The following is a 14,990-nucleotide window of genomic DNA, read 5'->3' as shown; positions in this document are numbered from 1 at the left end:
GCTGGTTTTTAGACTTAAAGAATAAATACACTCAATTTAATACACTAATTTTTAAGTAGAATTTGTGTAACTGAATAAACATAAAAGAAAAAAATCATGCATTAATAAAGAATGTACTTGTGACCCAGCAAGTGCTTTAAGGCAATGTGAACAAAAAATTCTTGATCTAATCTAATTCTTGATTAAAAGTTGTGGCTAAATATGAAATAAGCGGTCACTCAGTGAAGCTTTTGTAAATATATACATTTCCCCATGTAACAGGTAGTAGATTGAAAAATCACCAAACTATCCTGTACTCACTCTTTATGCCTTTTTCAATAATGTTACCAGCCCTCGCTGTTTATCTTTGGTTCTGATATACTGTGATTTTCAATGATTGAAGGGATACTCTTGCATTTATTTAGCACCTTTTATGTGCTCGGGGTGTCCCAAAGTGCTTTACAGCCAATGAATTAGTTTTGAACTGTAGTATTATAGGCAAACATAGCAGCCAATTCACATGTAGTACGATCCCACAAATTAGATGAATGACCATTTGATCTGTTTGTTGTGGTGTAGGTTGAGAAATAAGTGTTGGCCAGAATACCAGGAGAATACTCCTGCTCCTCTGAGTAATGCTATGGGATCTTTTACATCCATCCGAGCAAGCAGGCAGGGCCTCCGGTTAACTTCTCATCACAAAGACGACACCTCCAACAATGCAGTGATGCCTCTTAACTGCACTGGAGTGTCAACCTAGATCATGCACTCAAGCCCTGGAATAGGGTTTGAACCCACAACCATCTGACTCTGAGAACAAAGTGCTACCACTAAGCCACTGCAGTATGTATTGGTTCATAGACTTTGTGTATTAAATGCTAAAAGTTCAAAACCAGCTAAAAGCCATTCCTCTGGTGCCAGTATAATGTGTTGCCTTATATTTAATCGGTCAATTTTTTTTATTGTTGCCCATGAAGAACAACCTATCAAGGAATTGAGCAGACATGTGGTAGATGAAATTCAATGTAGAGAAATGTAAAGTACTTCACATGGGAACAAAAAAAATCAGGAAGGGACTACTTAAGTGTAAAGAAAATAATGCACATAGATAATGAAAGAGATTGGGAGATCCTCAATGAAAATAAATTAAAGCTATCACAACAATACTTAGTGGCAATGAGTAATCAGATGTATTAAAAAGACAATATTGAGCCAAAATAGTAAGATAATTCTACCACTTTACAAATCATCAGTGCAACAGCACTTAAAATACTGTGTACAATTCTGGTTGTCAAAGGATATTGCAGTTAATGAAAGTATACAGAAGAGAGCAACCAGAATGAGATTGAATTATGAGGAGCGATGTAAATTGGGCATATTCTCGGTGGAAAAGAGATGGCTAAGAGGTCATATTGTTGCTGTTTTTAGGATTCTAAGGGACTAGATAATTTAGACCATGTTTTGCTTTGTCCAGAACTGTAGAACCAGAGGTCATGGCCTGTGCTGGGAGGGGAAGGGGAGGGGATTCAAAAGGAATCTGCGGAAACATTTTAATGAGCAAACAGTAAATTTAGGAACAGGCTTCCTAAGGAGTTGGTGAAAGCAGATAGTATTGATTCATTCAAATGCAACTTGAATTTTTTTCAGAAAATAATATTTTGGGATATAGTGAGTAATTTGAGAAATGATGGATAAGTGTAGCTTGCTTGGGAGGAACAGGTGACTTTAGTCCTGTGGTTCCCAAAGCTTTCCACCACTTGGGTCTTCCTTATCTCCATTATTGCTGTATCATGCGACTACCAGGATGGTAGAAGGTGAACTCGATGGACCTTGGTCTTTTCCTGTCTAGCAATTCCTTTGTGCCTGTGATTTGACCTTTTCTGAATTCCAATAAGAATGGACTTGAGTGGCAGTATTCTCTACAAGGGCCTAATGCTGCATTAATATTGCAGAATCACTTAAGGAAGCATTTCTGCATTGCTGGATGCAGCTTCTGATGCCCCATTTTATGTTGTGGGGTGTCAACTGTACGTGTACCTTCTCAGATGCAATTGTTTAAAAGTTGCTGGTAATGACATTTTGCTGGCAGGAGGTTTCCAACTTGTGTGTTGGCTGGAGAAGTAAAGTATATATGCCAGAAAATGAAAACTCCTGTTAGCCTAAGGCTATTGGGCAGCTATGAGCAGTTCAGCTAAGCCTGCTGTGGCCAAAGATATGATCTCCTAATAGTAAGTGCTCACCTTGCTATCTGTGATGGCACTGCTGTTAGAGAGTGCAGAGTAACACCATCTCTTTTGCTGCTTGCCATCTTGTACCACTTTGAAACCCCATTTACTCTTCTGCCAGTGATATCCTCCAGGTCTGTGGCAAACTGTTGACAATGGTGTTTAGAGAATAACCTGTATATTGGGAAGGTTCACACATTAAATTAATGAGAAATTTGCTTACTCTGTGGAATTTCAAACTGTAGGTGCATAATTACATTATGGTTCTTAGGGTGCTGCAATTATCTGAAGACGTCATGATGGCTAAAAATCTTTGCCATTCTGCAGTTAATGGGCAAAACTCCAACCGCTCCTTGCACTTGACAAGAAAGCTGATAAAGCTGCAGTTTACAGAAACCGACCTGTTGACTGGTATGACCAATGTGTGCATTGAAGATGCAGCCCTATACCTAAACCAGGTTTGCTGTTATAACCAGATTTATTTTATTGACAACTTGAAATTGTACATCCAAGCAAACGCCTTGCAATAGTTTCCAAAACTGCCAGGACTGGTTTGAGAAAATATATTTTTATTTATTGTTCTAGTTTTGACCTTTTGCTTTCCCTGGAATGATTGAACAATAGATATTTTAATAATACCCCCTTTCCATTTTGAAAGAGATCTTTGCCTCATGTCAAATGTGTCTTTTTAAAGAGAATTAAGTTGTTTAATTCAGCCAGAGTGGCAGTTTTTTTTTTGATCAACCAGGTGATGCACAGGGCCAATTACCAATTGGGTCTCCAACCCAAGCTGCTGAAAAATCTATAAAAGTGGTTTCTTTATGCCCTGTTAAGTAATGTACACACCACACCTCCCTTAACCGAGTCCAGAAAGCGAAAGCTCAGGTTGATGAGCCAAAGCTTAGGGTCACCCCAAGTGTGTGCATGGGTTCTACTCTGGTTTACCCAACTAAAACCACATAACTTACCAGCAACCAGAATTGGCAATTTGGGGTATAGTTGGCATCCAGACCCCAGGCTAGGGTAGAGAGGGGGAAAACAACCAAGTTTACAATTCCTGGCCGCTGTCCAGAGATGCCAGCTGAAAAGTGTGTCTGCAAATTAGCTGACCGTACAGTCAGGCTTGGACTACGATTCCTGCCCCTCTCCTTAGTCAGATTGTTAGCAACACTTTCTAGGCTTAAGCATGCAGGATGGACAGTTGGATGATGTATCAGAGGGCTGGGAATGTTTGTGGAACTTGTATCCCCACTTGAGTCCCTGCCTTCAGAATAGGAGGTGTGGGGAAAGAAAAAAAATGAATCTGAATTGTCACAAAAAAAAAACTGGCTGCTGTGCAATGAAATTCCTAGGTGAATTCTTTTGAGGGGGAGGGGGGAATGGTTTTGTTCCTGTAAACCAGTGCTTGGAACATTTAAAATCTTCGTAGTTTGGGGAGTCTATTGTGCATATTTACAGCAAGTAATCTGATGCCTGATTCAGTAAGGTCTGCTTCAAAACATTCAGATGACTGAGGTAGTAGAAGGAGAGAAGTCAGTTTTATGCAGGGTTGGAAGGAAGGATTAACGTATATAGTCATGGCCACAACTTCCAGAGACTTGGCCACCCTCAATTCTAAGACAATAGAACGTTGTCACCAAATGGAATGCAGTGTTCCACTTTGCATCAAGGTGGAATTGAGCAAAGTCATTCATCCCATCCAGCTTATTGTAACTTTTGCCTATGAACCTTGTATGAAGACACCATTTTCATCCCTCTATCTTGCTGCTGAATCTAAACCCCTTTTGGCTCTAAAGTAGAAATCTTTAATTCTTTGAGACCATAATTCACTGCATGATGGACAATTTAATTAAGTTGATATCTTTTATGTGTGAAGTAACTACCATTTGTTTTACATTTCGCTCTAGCATTGTTTCTCGAGTTGCAGTATGACAGCAAGAGTACAGTGATGTAAATAATGTGTAATCACATCAAAAGAAATTACAGGTGTGCAAAGGACAACCAAGAGAAGAAGTGTTTTCGTTTCGATCTATGAAATGTGTTTCAGTGCAGTTTCTTGTTAAATGTATTTAAATTGCTAATTTGTGTTTTTTAAATATTCCTGTGCCGTATACAGGAAATAAGAACTGACTTGGCAGTGGGCTTGTCATTTCTAACAGTTCTAATTGCTTGCATCTGGATATTGAAGTTGTGGGTTTTTTAGATTTCCTTTCACTATAGAAATTTCTATTTATGAATCTTCAGTTGGCGTATTTGAATGAGATTTAATTTTAATTGGGTCTGCCTTAAGCAACAGATTTATAACTACTGTTAAAGTAAATGATCATAAAGTCAATACTTTCCAGTCTGCTATATTTATCTCTTTATGGAGGCGGACTGGCTGCTATAATTAAAGGAATTGTAAAGTACCACATCTGGAAATATAAAGTTATGTAATTTGAATATTATAAGGACTAATTACTGGTGGTTAGAAATATCTTTATGGTTAATAAATCTGAGCCTTTCAATATCGCCTGTTTGCTTTTCTAAAAAGGGTTCTTGGAAAGATTGATTTTATAATTGTTCTATAGAATGTAAAGGCATCAGTTGTCTGCATTAGGTTGCTTAGGCTGACTGTTGGTTAGATAATGAGGTGAGAGTGACTGCCCTTGACATCGAGGCAGCATTTCACCAAGTGTGGCACCAAGGAGCCCTAGTAAGATTGAAGTCAGTGGGAATCGGGGAAAACTCTACAGTGGCTGGAGTCATACTTAGCACAAAGGAAGATGGTGGTGGTTGTTGGAGGCCAATCATCTCAGCCCCAGGACATTGCTGCACGAGTTCTTCAGGGCAGTGTCCTAGGACCAACCATCTTCAGCTGCTTCATCAATGACCTTCCTTCCATCATAAAGTCAGAAATGGGGATGTTCGCTGATGATTGCACGGTGTTCAGTTCCATTCGCAACCCCTCAGATAATGAAGCAGTCAGAGCTCGCATGCAGCAAGACCTGGACAACATCCAGGCTTGGGCTCATAAGTGGCAAGTAACATTCGCGTCAGACAAGTGCCAGGCAATGACCATCTCCAACAAGAGAGAGTCTAACCACCTCCCCTTGACATTCAACGGCATTACCATCGCCGAATCCCCCACCATCAACATCCTGGGGGTCACCATTGACCAGATACTTAACTGGACCAGCCACATAAATACTGTGGCAACAAGAGCAGGTCAGAGGCTGGGTATTCTACAGCGAGTGACCCACCTCCTGACTCCCCAAAGCCTTTCCACCATCTACAAGGTACAAGTCAGGAGTGTGATGGAATATGCTCCACTTGCCTGGATGAGTGCAGCTCCAACAACACTCAAGAAGCTTGACATCATCCAGGACAAAGCAACCTGCTTGATTGGCACCCCATCCACCACCCTAAACATTCACTCCCTTCACCACCGGCGCACAGTGGCTGCAGTGTGTACCATCCACAGGATGCACTGCAGCAACTCGCCAAGGCTTCTTCGACAGCACCTCCCAAACCCGCGACCTCTACCACCTAGAAGGACAAGAGCAGCAGGTACATGGGAACAACACCACCTGCACGTTCCCCTCCAAGTCACACACCATCCCGACTTGGAAATATATCGCCATTCCTTCATCATCGCTGGGTCAAAATCCTGGAACTCCCTTCCTAACAGCACTGTGGGAGAACCTTCACCACACGGACTGCAGCGGTTCAAGAAGGCGGCTCACCACCATCTTCTCAAGGGCAATTAGGGATGGGCAATAAATGCTGGCCTTGCCAGCGATGTCCATATCCCATGAACGAATTTTTTTTAAAATGATGCACCATCTGATGTGATTTGAGGCACAGCCACACTTTAGGTAGACATTCAAGTAGGTGATGCACTTATGTTTTCATATCACTTAAAGTTTTATATCAAGTCTGATTTTAAAAGTATTCAGTATATTGCAATGATCATTTCCCTATTCATAAAATTATAAAATCTTGCAGCACAGAAGGAGGCCATTCAGCCCATCGTGCCTGTGCTGGCTCTATGAAAGAGCTATTCATTAGTCCAACTCCCTCATTCTTTCCCCATAGCCCTGCAATTGTTTTCCTTTTCAAGTGTATATCCAATTCCCTTTTGAAAGTTACTATTGAATTAGCTTCCACCACCCTTTCAGGCAGCGCATTCCAGATCGTAACTCACTTTTTTTTTTAAAAATCTCCTCATCTCTCCTGGTTCTTTTGCCACAAATCTGTGTCCTCTGGTTACCGAGCCACCCACCAGTAGAAACAGAATGAATAAGGAGAAACTATCAAAACCCCTCATAATTTTGAATACCTCCTATTAAATCCCTAGTCCAAGGAGAACAATCCCAGCTTCTCTAGTCTCTCCACGTAACTGAAGCCCCTCATCCCTGGTATCATTCTAGTATATCTCCTCTGCACCTTCTTGCAGGCCTTGACATCCTTCCTAAAATGTGGTCCCAGAATTGAACACACTATTCCAGCTGACACCTGACCAGCGATTTAGAAAGGATTAGCATAACTTCCTTGCTTTTGTACTTTACGCCTCTATTTATGAAGCTACAGATACCGTTGATAAAGCTTTTAAAAGCTTTTTTTAAAAGCTTTATCAACCTATCCTGCCACCTTCAAAGATTTGTGTCAAAAATAAAGGTGAACTTGTATTTTCTGTTACTGAGTTTTAAGTATCAGAAGTGATTGTATTCTGCTGGGAATGGATTTCTACCAGTTTCAGGTCATAATTGACTGCATTTGTGGATACATTGTACCAGTCATAGATCAGTACTGTGTGCATTCACTTGTTTTGGATTCTTCCTTAATATTAATTGTCATCTGTATTGTACAACTAAAGTCACTTTTTAAAAATTCTACCTTTTTGTGACCGATTAATGGAATACTCAAGGTTGCATGTATTTAACTGAATGTACGGTGGTAAGAAAGATAATGGAATCTTTACCCAAAGATATAATAGAAAAAAATCTAGCAAACAAAAATATAATAGAATAGTCAGCACAGATTTCCGAAGGAAAAGTCATGCTTGACCAACCTTAATGAAGAAGAGTAGACAAGGGTAATGCAGTAGATGTAATATATTTGGATTTTCAAAAGGCCTTCGATAAGATACCACGTTGTAGACTCATGACTAAGGTCAGAGCATGTGGAGTTAGGGGACAGGTAGCAGAATAGATAGCAAGCTGGCTACAAAACAGAAAACAGAGAGTAGGGGTTAAGGGTAGCTACTCGGATGGGCAAAAGGTGGGAAGTAGTGTTCCATAGGGATCGGTGGTGGGACCACTGTTCAAAATTTACATCAACGATTTCGACTCTGGAATCGGAAGTACATTTCAAAATTTGCAGACAACACAAAATTGGGGGGTGTAGTTAATACAAAGGAAGAATGCGATAAAAGACAGGAAGACGTTAATAAACTTGCAGAATGGGCATGTAATTGGCAAATGAATTTCAATATAGATAAGTGTGAGGTGGTGCATTTTGGTAGGAAAAATAAGGAGGCCACATATTGCTTGGATAATAAGAGTCTAAATGGGGTAGAGGAACAAAGGGATCTCTGGGTACAGATGCACATCACTAAAAGTAGCAACGCAGGTTAGTAAGACCATAAAAAAGGCAAACCAAGCACTGGGGTTCATTTCTAGAGGGATAGAATTGAAAAGCAGAGAAGTTATGTTGAACTTGTATAGAACCTTAGTTAGACCACATGGTTCACAGTTCTGGTCTCCATATTATAAAAGGGATATGCATTGGAGAAAATGCAAAAAAAGATTTACAAGGATGATACCAGAATTGAGAGGATATACCAATAGAAAGACTAAACAAGCTGAGGTTCTTTTCTCTAGAAAAGAGAAGCCTGAGAGGTGACCTGGTCTTTAAGATAATGAAAGGGTTTGATAGGGTAGATGTAGAGAAAATATTTCCACTTGTGGGGGGAGTCCAAAACTAGAGGTCATAAATATAAAATAGTCGCTAATAAATCCAATAGGGAATTCAGAAGAAACTTCTTTACCCAAAGAGTGGTTAGAATGTGGAACATACTACCATGAGGAGTAGTTGAGGCAAATAGCATAAATACATTTAAGGGGAAACTAGGTAAGCACACGAAGGAGAAACGAATAGAAGGATATGCTGTTGGGGTTGAAGAAGTAGGGAGGGAGGAGGCTCTTGTGGACCAGTTGGGCTGAGTCTACAGTACAGAAACAGGCTATTCAATGTACCAGTACACATTTAATTAAAAAAAGTATCAAGTCCCGCTAAGTCCATTTCTCTTTCACTGCCAACGAATAAGTTAATGGTACATGCCAAAATTAAGTCTGTTTTGCTCACCCCAGTTTATAATGGCTGTTTGACATGTTTGAGTCTGCAGTTAGTGGCAAAGCAACTGTGAATCCCTGACTTGTCATCCAATTTGAGTGTGGTAACTTTGTCGAGGTAGATTTAATAAAGGAGTAGAGGGGATCTATAAATTGCATTTAGAAAAGTCATCTTTTTAGCAGAATTTAATGAGAATCCTTTACATTGCTTGTATTTTATTTTAATTTTTAACCAATTAATTTACCCCTATTAAAATAAACAGCAGGTTGCTGTAAGAACCTTTTTTGTATTTTGATTTCAGATCTAAATATTCCAGTACTGATTTCCTAAATAAGGGTTTAATCACAGAAACCACTAAGTTCCCTTATTCCCCATCTCTCCCCTCCACCCCTACATGGAAATATACCAGTTGCATCCCATTTATGGCTGAAAGGAATTAATACTGCAGACTAACAGAACATCAATATTGTTCAGTCATTTTGCTTTTTAAATTTCTATTGAGTACAAAGTCATCAAGCATTTACAGAAGACTTCAGCCTTATGCTCTAGGAATAGTGGGAAGTGGATAAGCTATTTTAATGTAATCATTGGCAAAAATCATTGTTAAGTTAAATGTGAATTGATGTCAAAGATGAGTTGAGATGGATCTGTGTAGTTGCAGTTTCTATTTATCTATAAAATAGATTCTGAACTGGTATTTTGCTGCTTTTTACCCCCCTCATTGCCAATTTTCTCCTTTCCTGTAGGTATTTGACTAATTCCTGGGGTTTGATGCCACCAGTGCTGATCATCCTCCCGAAACCTTGCCCATGAGCAGTTTTCATGTGAGGTTAGACAGTGGATGTTAGGCAGGCAATCCCAACATGGGAGACAGCAGAACTGCATGCATTTCTATGTCCCTATCATTCAATACACTATTGATCTCTGAATAATAACTGAGAGCAGGAAGCCTGGTTGCCTTTCTTTTTCCCTCCCTAACCCAGGGGTACCGAGACCATTATAGCATCTCTACCACCTGCTATCAGCTAACCTGAGATCAGCTAACTCAGCACTGAGTGAGAACCAAATCTGGAGCCTTCTTGATCAATTGGGCTCAGCTTCTCACTAGATAAATTTGGTGAGCATGCAGAATTTCCCATTTTCTTCAGCTTATTTGGGTAACATTTGTCATTGTTCAGTTGGTTGCTCCTGTCAGTGCTGGTTGTTTCCAGCTAATTCCTAAGTGAGCTGCTATCTGACGATGTGATCTCTCACCACAATGATCCTTTCAATCCAGAGCAGGCCTGGCAGGTTTTTTTTGGTGGGGGGAGTGGGTGGAGAAAGTGAGGAGGAATGGGGAGATGACATTTTAATACATTTTCCATCAATGTATTTTTTTTTAATTTGCAGTTTGAATAGTATGATTATCGATTATAACTAAATTATCCCAATTTAGCACTGATTTTGATGCAAGTGTATAAAAAAGATTTGAATTATATTTCCAGTTTTCTGTGCAGTTTGTAGTGAATTTATGGTTAGTGCCATAAATTTTGGGAATAGTTAATTACTGTTTTAATGAACAATGTTTTATTAAACTGCATGTAATTTAATTAAAAGTAAAAAATAAATTTGCTACCTGAGGGTAGAACTAAGCTCCATCTATTGATCCATCCAGCATTTGTTACCTCTAGTGTATTCTTTCAATCCCCTGAGACAGTGCTTGCTGAACTGTGTGCACTGCAATGACAGCTTAGACCTCTGATACATAACCAAAGGCCTCAGCTAATATCCTTGCTGTCATCTCCACCTGTTTTTAAGTTTGTTAGTAGACTGATAAAACTTAATGAGCATCTTTCCAATTAATTGTTTTAAGGTTGTTGATTCCAACCACCACCTTCCCAATCTTTTTACCCCAGTCACATTAGTAAGCAGCACTTTTTCTGAATAAAATTGGCATCACTCTAACTGCAAATTTCCCACTGAACTGCAGATCTGCAAAAATATTTTATGCACACTGAAAATTGATTTGAAAATTTGCATTATCATCAATAATACAAAGCATAGTGAAAATTTGAATGGCCAAATGTTTTTAAATCAATTTTGAAATAATGCAGTTATTGAATTAATAAAATCAAATGTAATAGGATTTTTAAAATTTTGTTTTGGAAATGAGCATAAAAAGGCTTTGTAAAATAACTGACCGAGTCTTGAGTAAATTTCGAAGTACACAAATAAAATTAACTCGTGTAAATCAGGCTAACATGGAAATGTCTTTACTAGACCTGATACTGCAGAGATTCTGTTGACTGCAAGCCTTTGTTTTTTAGATTGTTAAATGGTTCTTGCTGCTCTTTCAGCAGCCATTTGCTTATCTTTTGATTATTTGTAATTGAAAGAATAAAGAATCTAAATTCTAATTAGCAAAATTTAAGTTAAATCTTTTAAATAGTCATTTGACTGCTGTGGAGCTCCAACCTCCTAAATCACAGGATACTTTGTCAACATTTAATCGGCGATATTTATTAATGTGGCATTGATGGCTGTGTAGCTATCCTAAAGTCATCAATCATGCTGAAATAGCCTGGGAGGCCTCTGACACTATTTCTCTCTGTCACTTTATTGACCCCTTGGGCTTTCTGGTTAGGCATGAAGCTCGGAGTGGTGTAAATGGGCATTCTATCTCTCTCGTTCAGTGTAATTGTGTCGCTGTCTTTTTTGAATATTGCCAATTTTACAAGCTATCTCTTCTGTTTTCTTATAGCCTTTATGGTAGACACATGCAAGCGAACCCCGAACCTCCAAAGAAAAGCAATGACAAGTCTAAGAAGATAAGCCGGAAGCCTCTGGCTGCCAAAAACAAATGAGGAAGTCGATTGATTTGCATCTTGCTGTTGAATTCCTCTTGCATGTGCCTCTGATCTGTACTTATTACCTCAACTATCCTAACATGTTATGTCAGGCACAATATAATATGATCTTTTGTGCCCCCTGGTAGTTTTTACAGCTTAATATCCTGAAGTGGTTATTTGTATGCCACAGAGCTTAAACATTCTTTTCGTAATTGCCACAAAACTTTCTTGATGAGTAAATACACTTTAGGCAAGTTTTTATTCACAAGTGTTACACAGAATAAGTTATGTATGCTAAAAGAAATGCATACTTTTGTATTTGTTGTTACATGTGCTTTCAAAATTGTTCTTTTGCCTACGTAGTATTTTTACTGCTACTTGTGATTTTTAAATAAAATCTATATTTATATGTAGCATTCAGTATTTTTTCTTTTAAAGGTTTATATAAGATTGTATTGTGTTTCCTAAACAGATGATCCTGTCTATTGTTCTCTGTCCAGCCCAAAAGGGACTAAAGCAAATTATGGCAACTAAACAATTAATTAATTAATCCTCAATAAATTAAATGGGCAAACACTTTTTTTGTGAGATTGATTTGAGTTTAAAGCCATCCGTCGCATCTGGAGTTCCAGTAAAATAATGGACAGCAGATTTGGTGGATGGTGCATTTGTCTTATTTTGAAAACTGGATACCTACTTGCAATCATTTCATAATCTTTTTCAATTATATAAGTATTTAAATTTAGTTTTCAAGCTTATCAATTTTTTTCCTACGGGATAACATTAAAATAATTTCATAGTCCCACCAAGCTCATCATTTCCCAGTAACAATTTTGTACTCCCTATTTGTCCCAAATTCTCCAAGATGACTTGTCAATCGATTGTTGAACTACAAATGGAATATTAGCTCAATATTACAATATGCGCTGATATATTGACTCATTCTAGATGTCTCACTCTATGACTGAAATGCAATATCTTCAGGTGTGCTACAAAAAGTACAGGGCAGCTTAGTTTTTTCTCTTTCTGACAATGAAACTGGCTGTGCCCCAAAATGTCAACAAGAATGGCTGGCCAAGATGGTTAGAAACTAAATGAAATAATATACAAACCACACACTTCATATCTGGCACAGCTATAAATATCAGTATCCCAACTATTACCAGTGCTACCGCAACGTGTCCTGTGTATTAAAGGGATATTGGGATTTGCTTTTGAATATTTCTGGCCATTGGCTGCATTAAGTGTTCTGAATTTTTTTTTGAGGAGTCAGGAAGACAAAACCTGGCACTGGCTTGTACTTCCATACAAGATGTTCTCCTCCCCTGCCTACATTGGCTGCTGCATGGAGACCAGCTGAAGAAAATCATTTTTTTTTTAAAGTGTGAACATGTTTTGTGTGTGTGTGTGGCACTAGTGATTAAAGATTTATTCTAAACTTAAGTTTTCTTAAGTCAGTTCACGTGCAATGGCTGACTCAAGTACAGGCATAACCATTTTATCGGCGCTCCAGAAGGCTATAGAAGGAAGGTAACTGTTTGGGAGCTGGTGCCTGTGTTTATAAGTGCACTGAATTCAAGTGTGAAACCTCAATGATCTTGGTACTGAGTGAGTTCCCTAGCTCTGAAAATCAGTCTTGACCATTGTAGATCCTTGACTAGGTAGAGTATTCAGGGCATAATTTTTACCTGGAGGCAGGAACTCCGGCTGGGTAGATAATTGCATGAGTGTATATATTGCCGTTCCTTCATCGTTGCTGGGTCAAAATCCTGGAACTCCCTTCCTAACAGCACTGTGAGAGAACCTTCACCACACGGACTGCAGCGGTTCAAGAAGGCGGCTCACCACCACCTTCTCAAGGGCAATTAGGGATGGGCAATAACTGCTGGCCTAGCCAGCGACGCCCACATCCCATGAACGAATTTTTAAAAAGTTACCCGTAAGTCATCTGAGCGGGTCGAAATCTGCGATCGCAACTAAATTGAAAGTGCTTAATTTTACTTCCGGGTCTCGCTTCTCCCAGCTGCGGAGCGGGCGTACTGCGCACACACATTACGTGATCTGAACTCCACTATTTAAAGGGCCAGTACAGAAATGGATTTTGGAGGAGAAAGACGGAAATAATGTTATGGAAGCACATAGAGAAAAGGCAGCATCCAGGTTCTCAGACATACCCCTTCAAGCACTGCTGGATGCTGTGAGAAGCAGGAGGGGGAGGTATTATTCCCAACTGATTGGAGGAAGAAACCTGGTTCTGCCACTAAGAAGGCCTGGCTGGAGGTGGCAGAAGAGGTCAGCAGCAGGAGCACTGTGCCCAGGTCTAGGCTGCAGTGCAGGAAGTGTTTTAATGACCTGACCAGGCCAAGAAAAGTGAGTACATTTGATGTTTCACCCACATTCTGTATTGTGCAACCCTCCCCACCCCACTCTATTGGCACGCCAACTCCATCACGTCACTCCTCACATCCAGTTAACTTTCAGCAACAACCATCCTTTCCAGGTACTTCCTCACCTCCCCATTTATGCACCCACCGCTGCCACTCACCTCAATCCTGATGCAATGTGATGCATCTGTCTGATAGTCACCCTCTGATGAATCTGTTTCATGGTCAGCCTCACGCAAAGCAATCATTCATCAGGTGAATACGGCACCTTGAGACACTCACAGGTCTGTTCTTTCTTCCCTTTATAGAAGAGCGCGCAAATCGCAAAGGGAAGGACAAGAACTGGAGGTGGACCACCACAGTGCAGTTAACAGATGCGGAGGGGGCAGCCATGGAAATAAGTGGGACAGTTGCATCCCTATCCATCAGAGATGGAGAGACTGGGATCCCGCAGATGGCTGGTGACAGAACTTCAACATCTTTCACACATGATGAATTTATTTCATCAATGAGTGAACTGTGACAGACCTCAGTATGGTCATTGGAAAGATTGTCACTTTTCCAATGAATAATCGGTTTCTGTTTTCCAGGACCTTCACAAGTTCAAGGAGAATTCTCAACTTAAACAGACTGACTGATGCCTTATCCATGGCCTTATAAGGCGACACATTTGTTCACCAAGCTGCTGTCCAGCAGACTGGTGGGAGTGATGTGATGCTGGCCTGGGAGAGGGATGATGGCAAATGGGGACATGGAAGTGGGAACTCCACTCAATGCGCTCCCACGTCTCACCCGTTGCCCCCCCCCCCCCCCCCAAACCAGTTCCTGAAATGCTGCCGCCTCTCCCAATGGCCAAGTCTGCCCCTACACAGGTGCAGGTAGAGCAGTCTTTGGCGAGGCCCTCAAAGGCTCCAAAACCCAGAGGGTGTATGCCGAGATGCATCTCTGATGTGGAGATGCCGGTGATGGACTGGGGTGGACAAATGTAAGGAATCTTACAACACCAGGTTATAGTCCAACAGTTTTATTTGAAAATCACAAACTTTCAGAGGCTTTCTCCTCCGAAAGCTTGTGATTTTCTCCTCCGAAAGCTGAGTGTCACCTGACGAAGGAGAAAGCCTCCGAAAGCTTGTGATTTTCAAATAAAACTGTTGGACTATAACCTGGTGTTGTAAGATTCCTTAGAGATGCATCTCAGCAGTCTGGACCGGTATCTGAGCAACCCGCCCCTACCTCTG

At 40.2% G+C, this 14,990-nt stretch overlaps 1 protein-coding gene across 2 annotated transcripts in view; it reads left to right on the top strand.

Moving 5' to 3' along the window:
- Positions 1-11,781, top strand: part of rsu1 (Ras suppressor protein 1) — a 133,733-nt gene extending 121,952 nt beyond the window's left edge. For both annotated transcript variants that reach the window (XM_067998949.1, XM_067998958.1), the window contains exon 9: positions 11,281-11,781. In XM_067998949.1, coding sequence (XP_067855050.1) covers positions 11,281-11,383 — 103 coding nt within the window. In that variant the 3' untranslated portion in view covers positions 11,384-11,781. The remainder of the gene's footprint in view (positions 1-11,280) is intronic.
- Positions 11,782-14,990: the final 3,209 nt, after the last annotated feature.

Source organism: Heptranchias perlo, chromosome 2 (assembly GCF_035084215.1).
Source record: "Heptranchias perlo isolate sHepPer1 chromosome 2, sHepPer1.hap1, whole genome shotgun sequence".
NCBI classification, from domain to species: domain Eukaryota; kingdom Metazoa; phylum Chordata; class Chondrichthyes; order Hexanchiformes; family Hexanchidae; genus Heptranchias; species Heptranchias perlo.
Note: the sequence above shows the minus strand (reverse complement) of the source record. Positions and strands in the feature narration are given on the sequence as shown.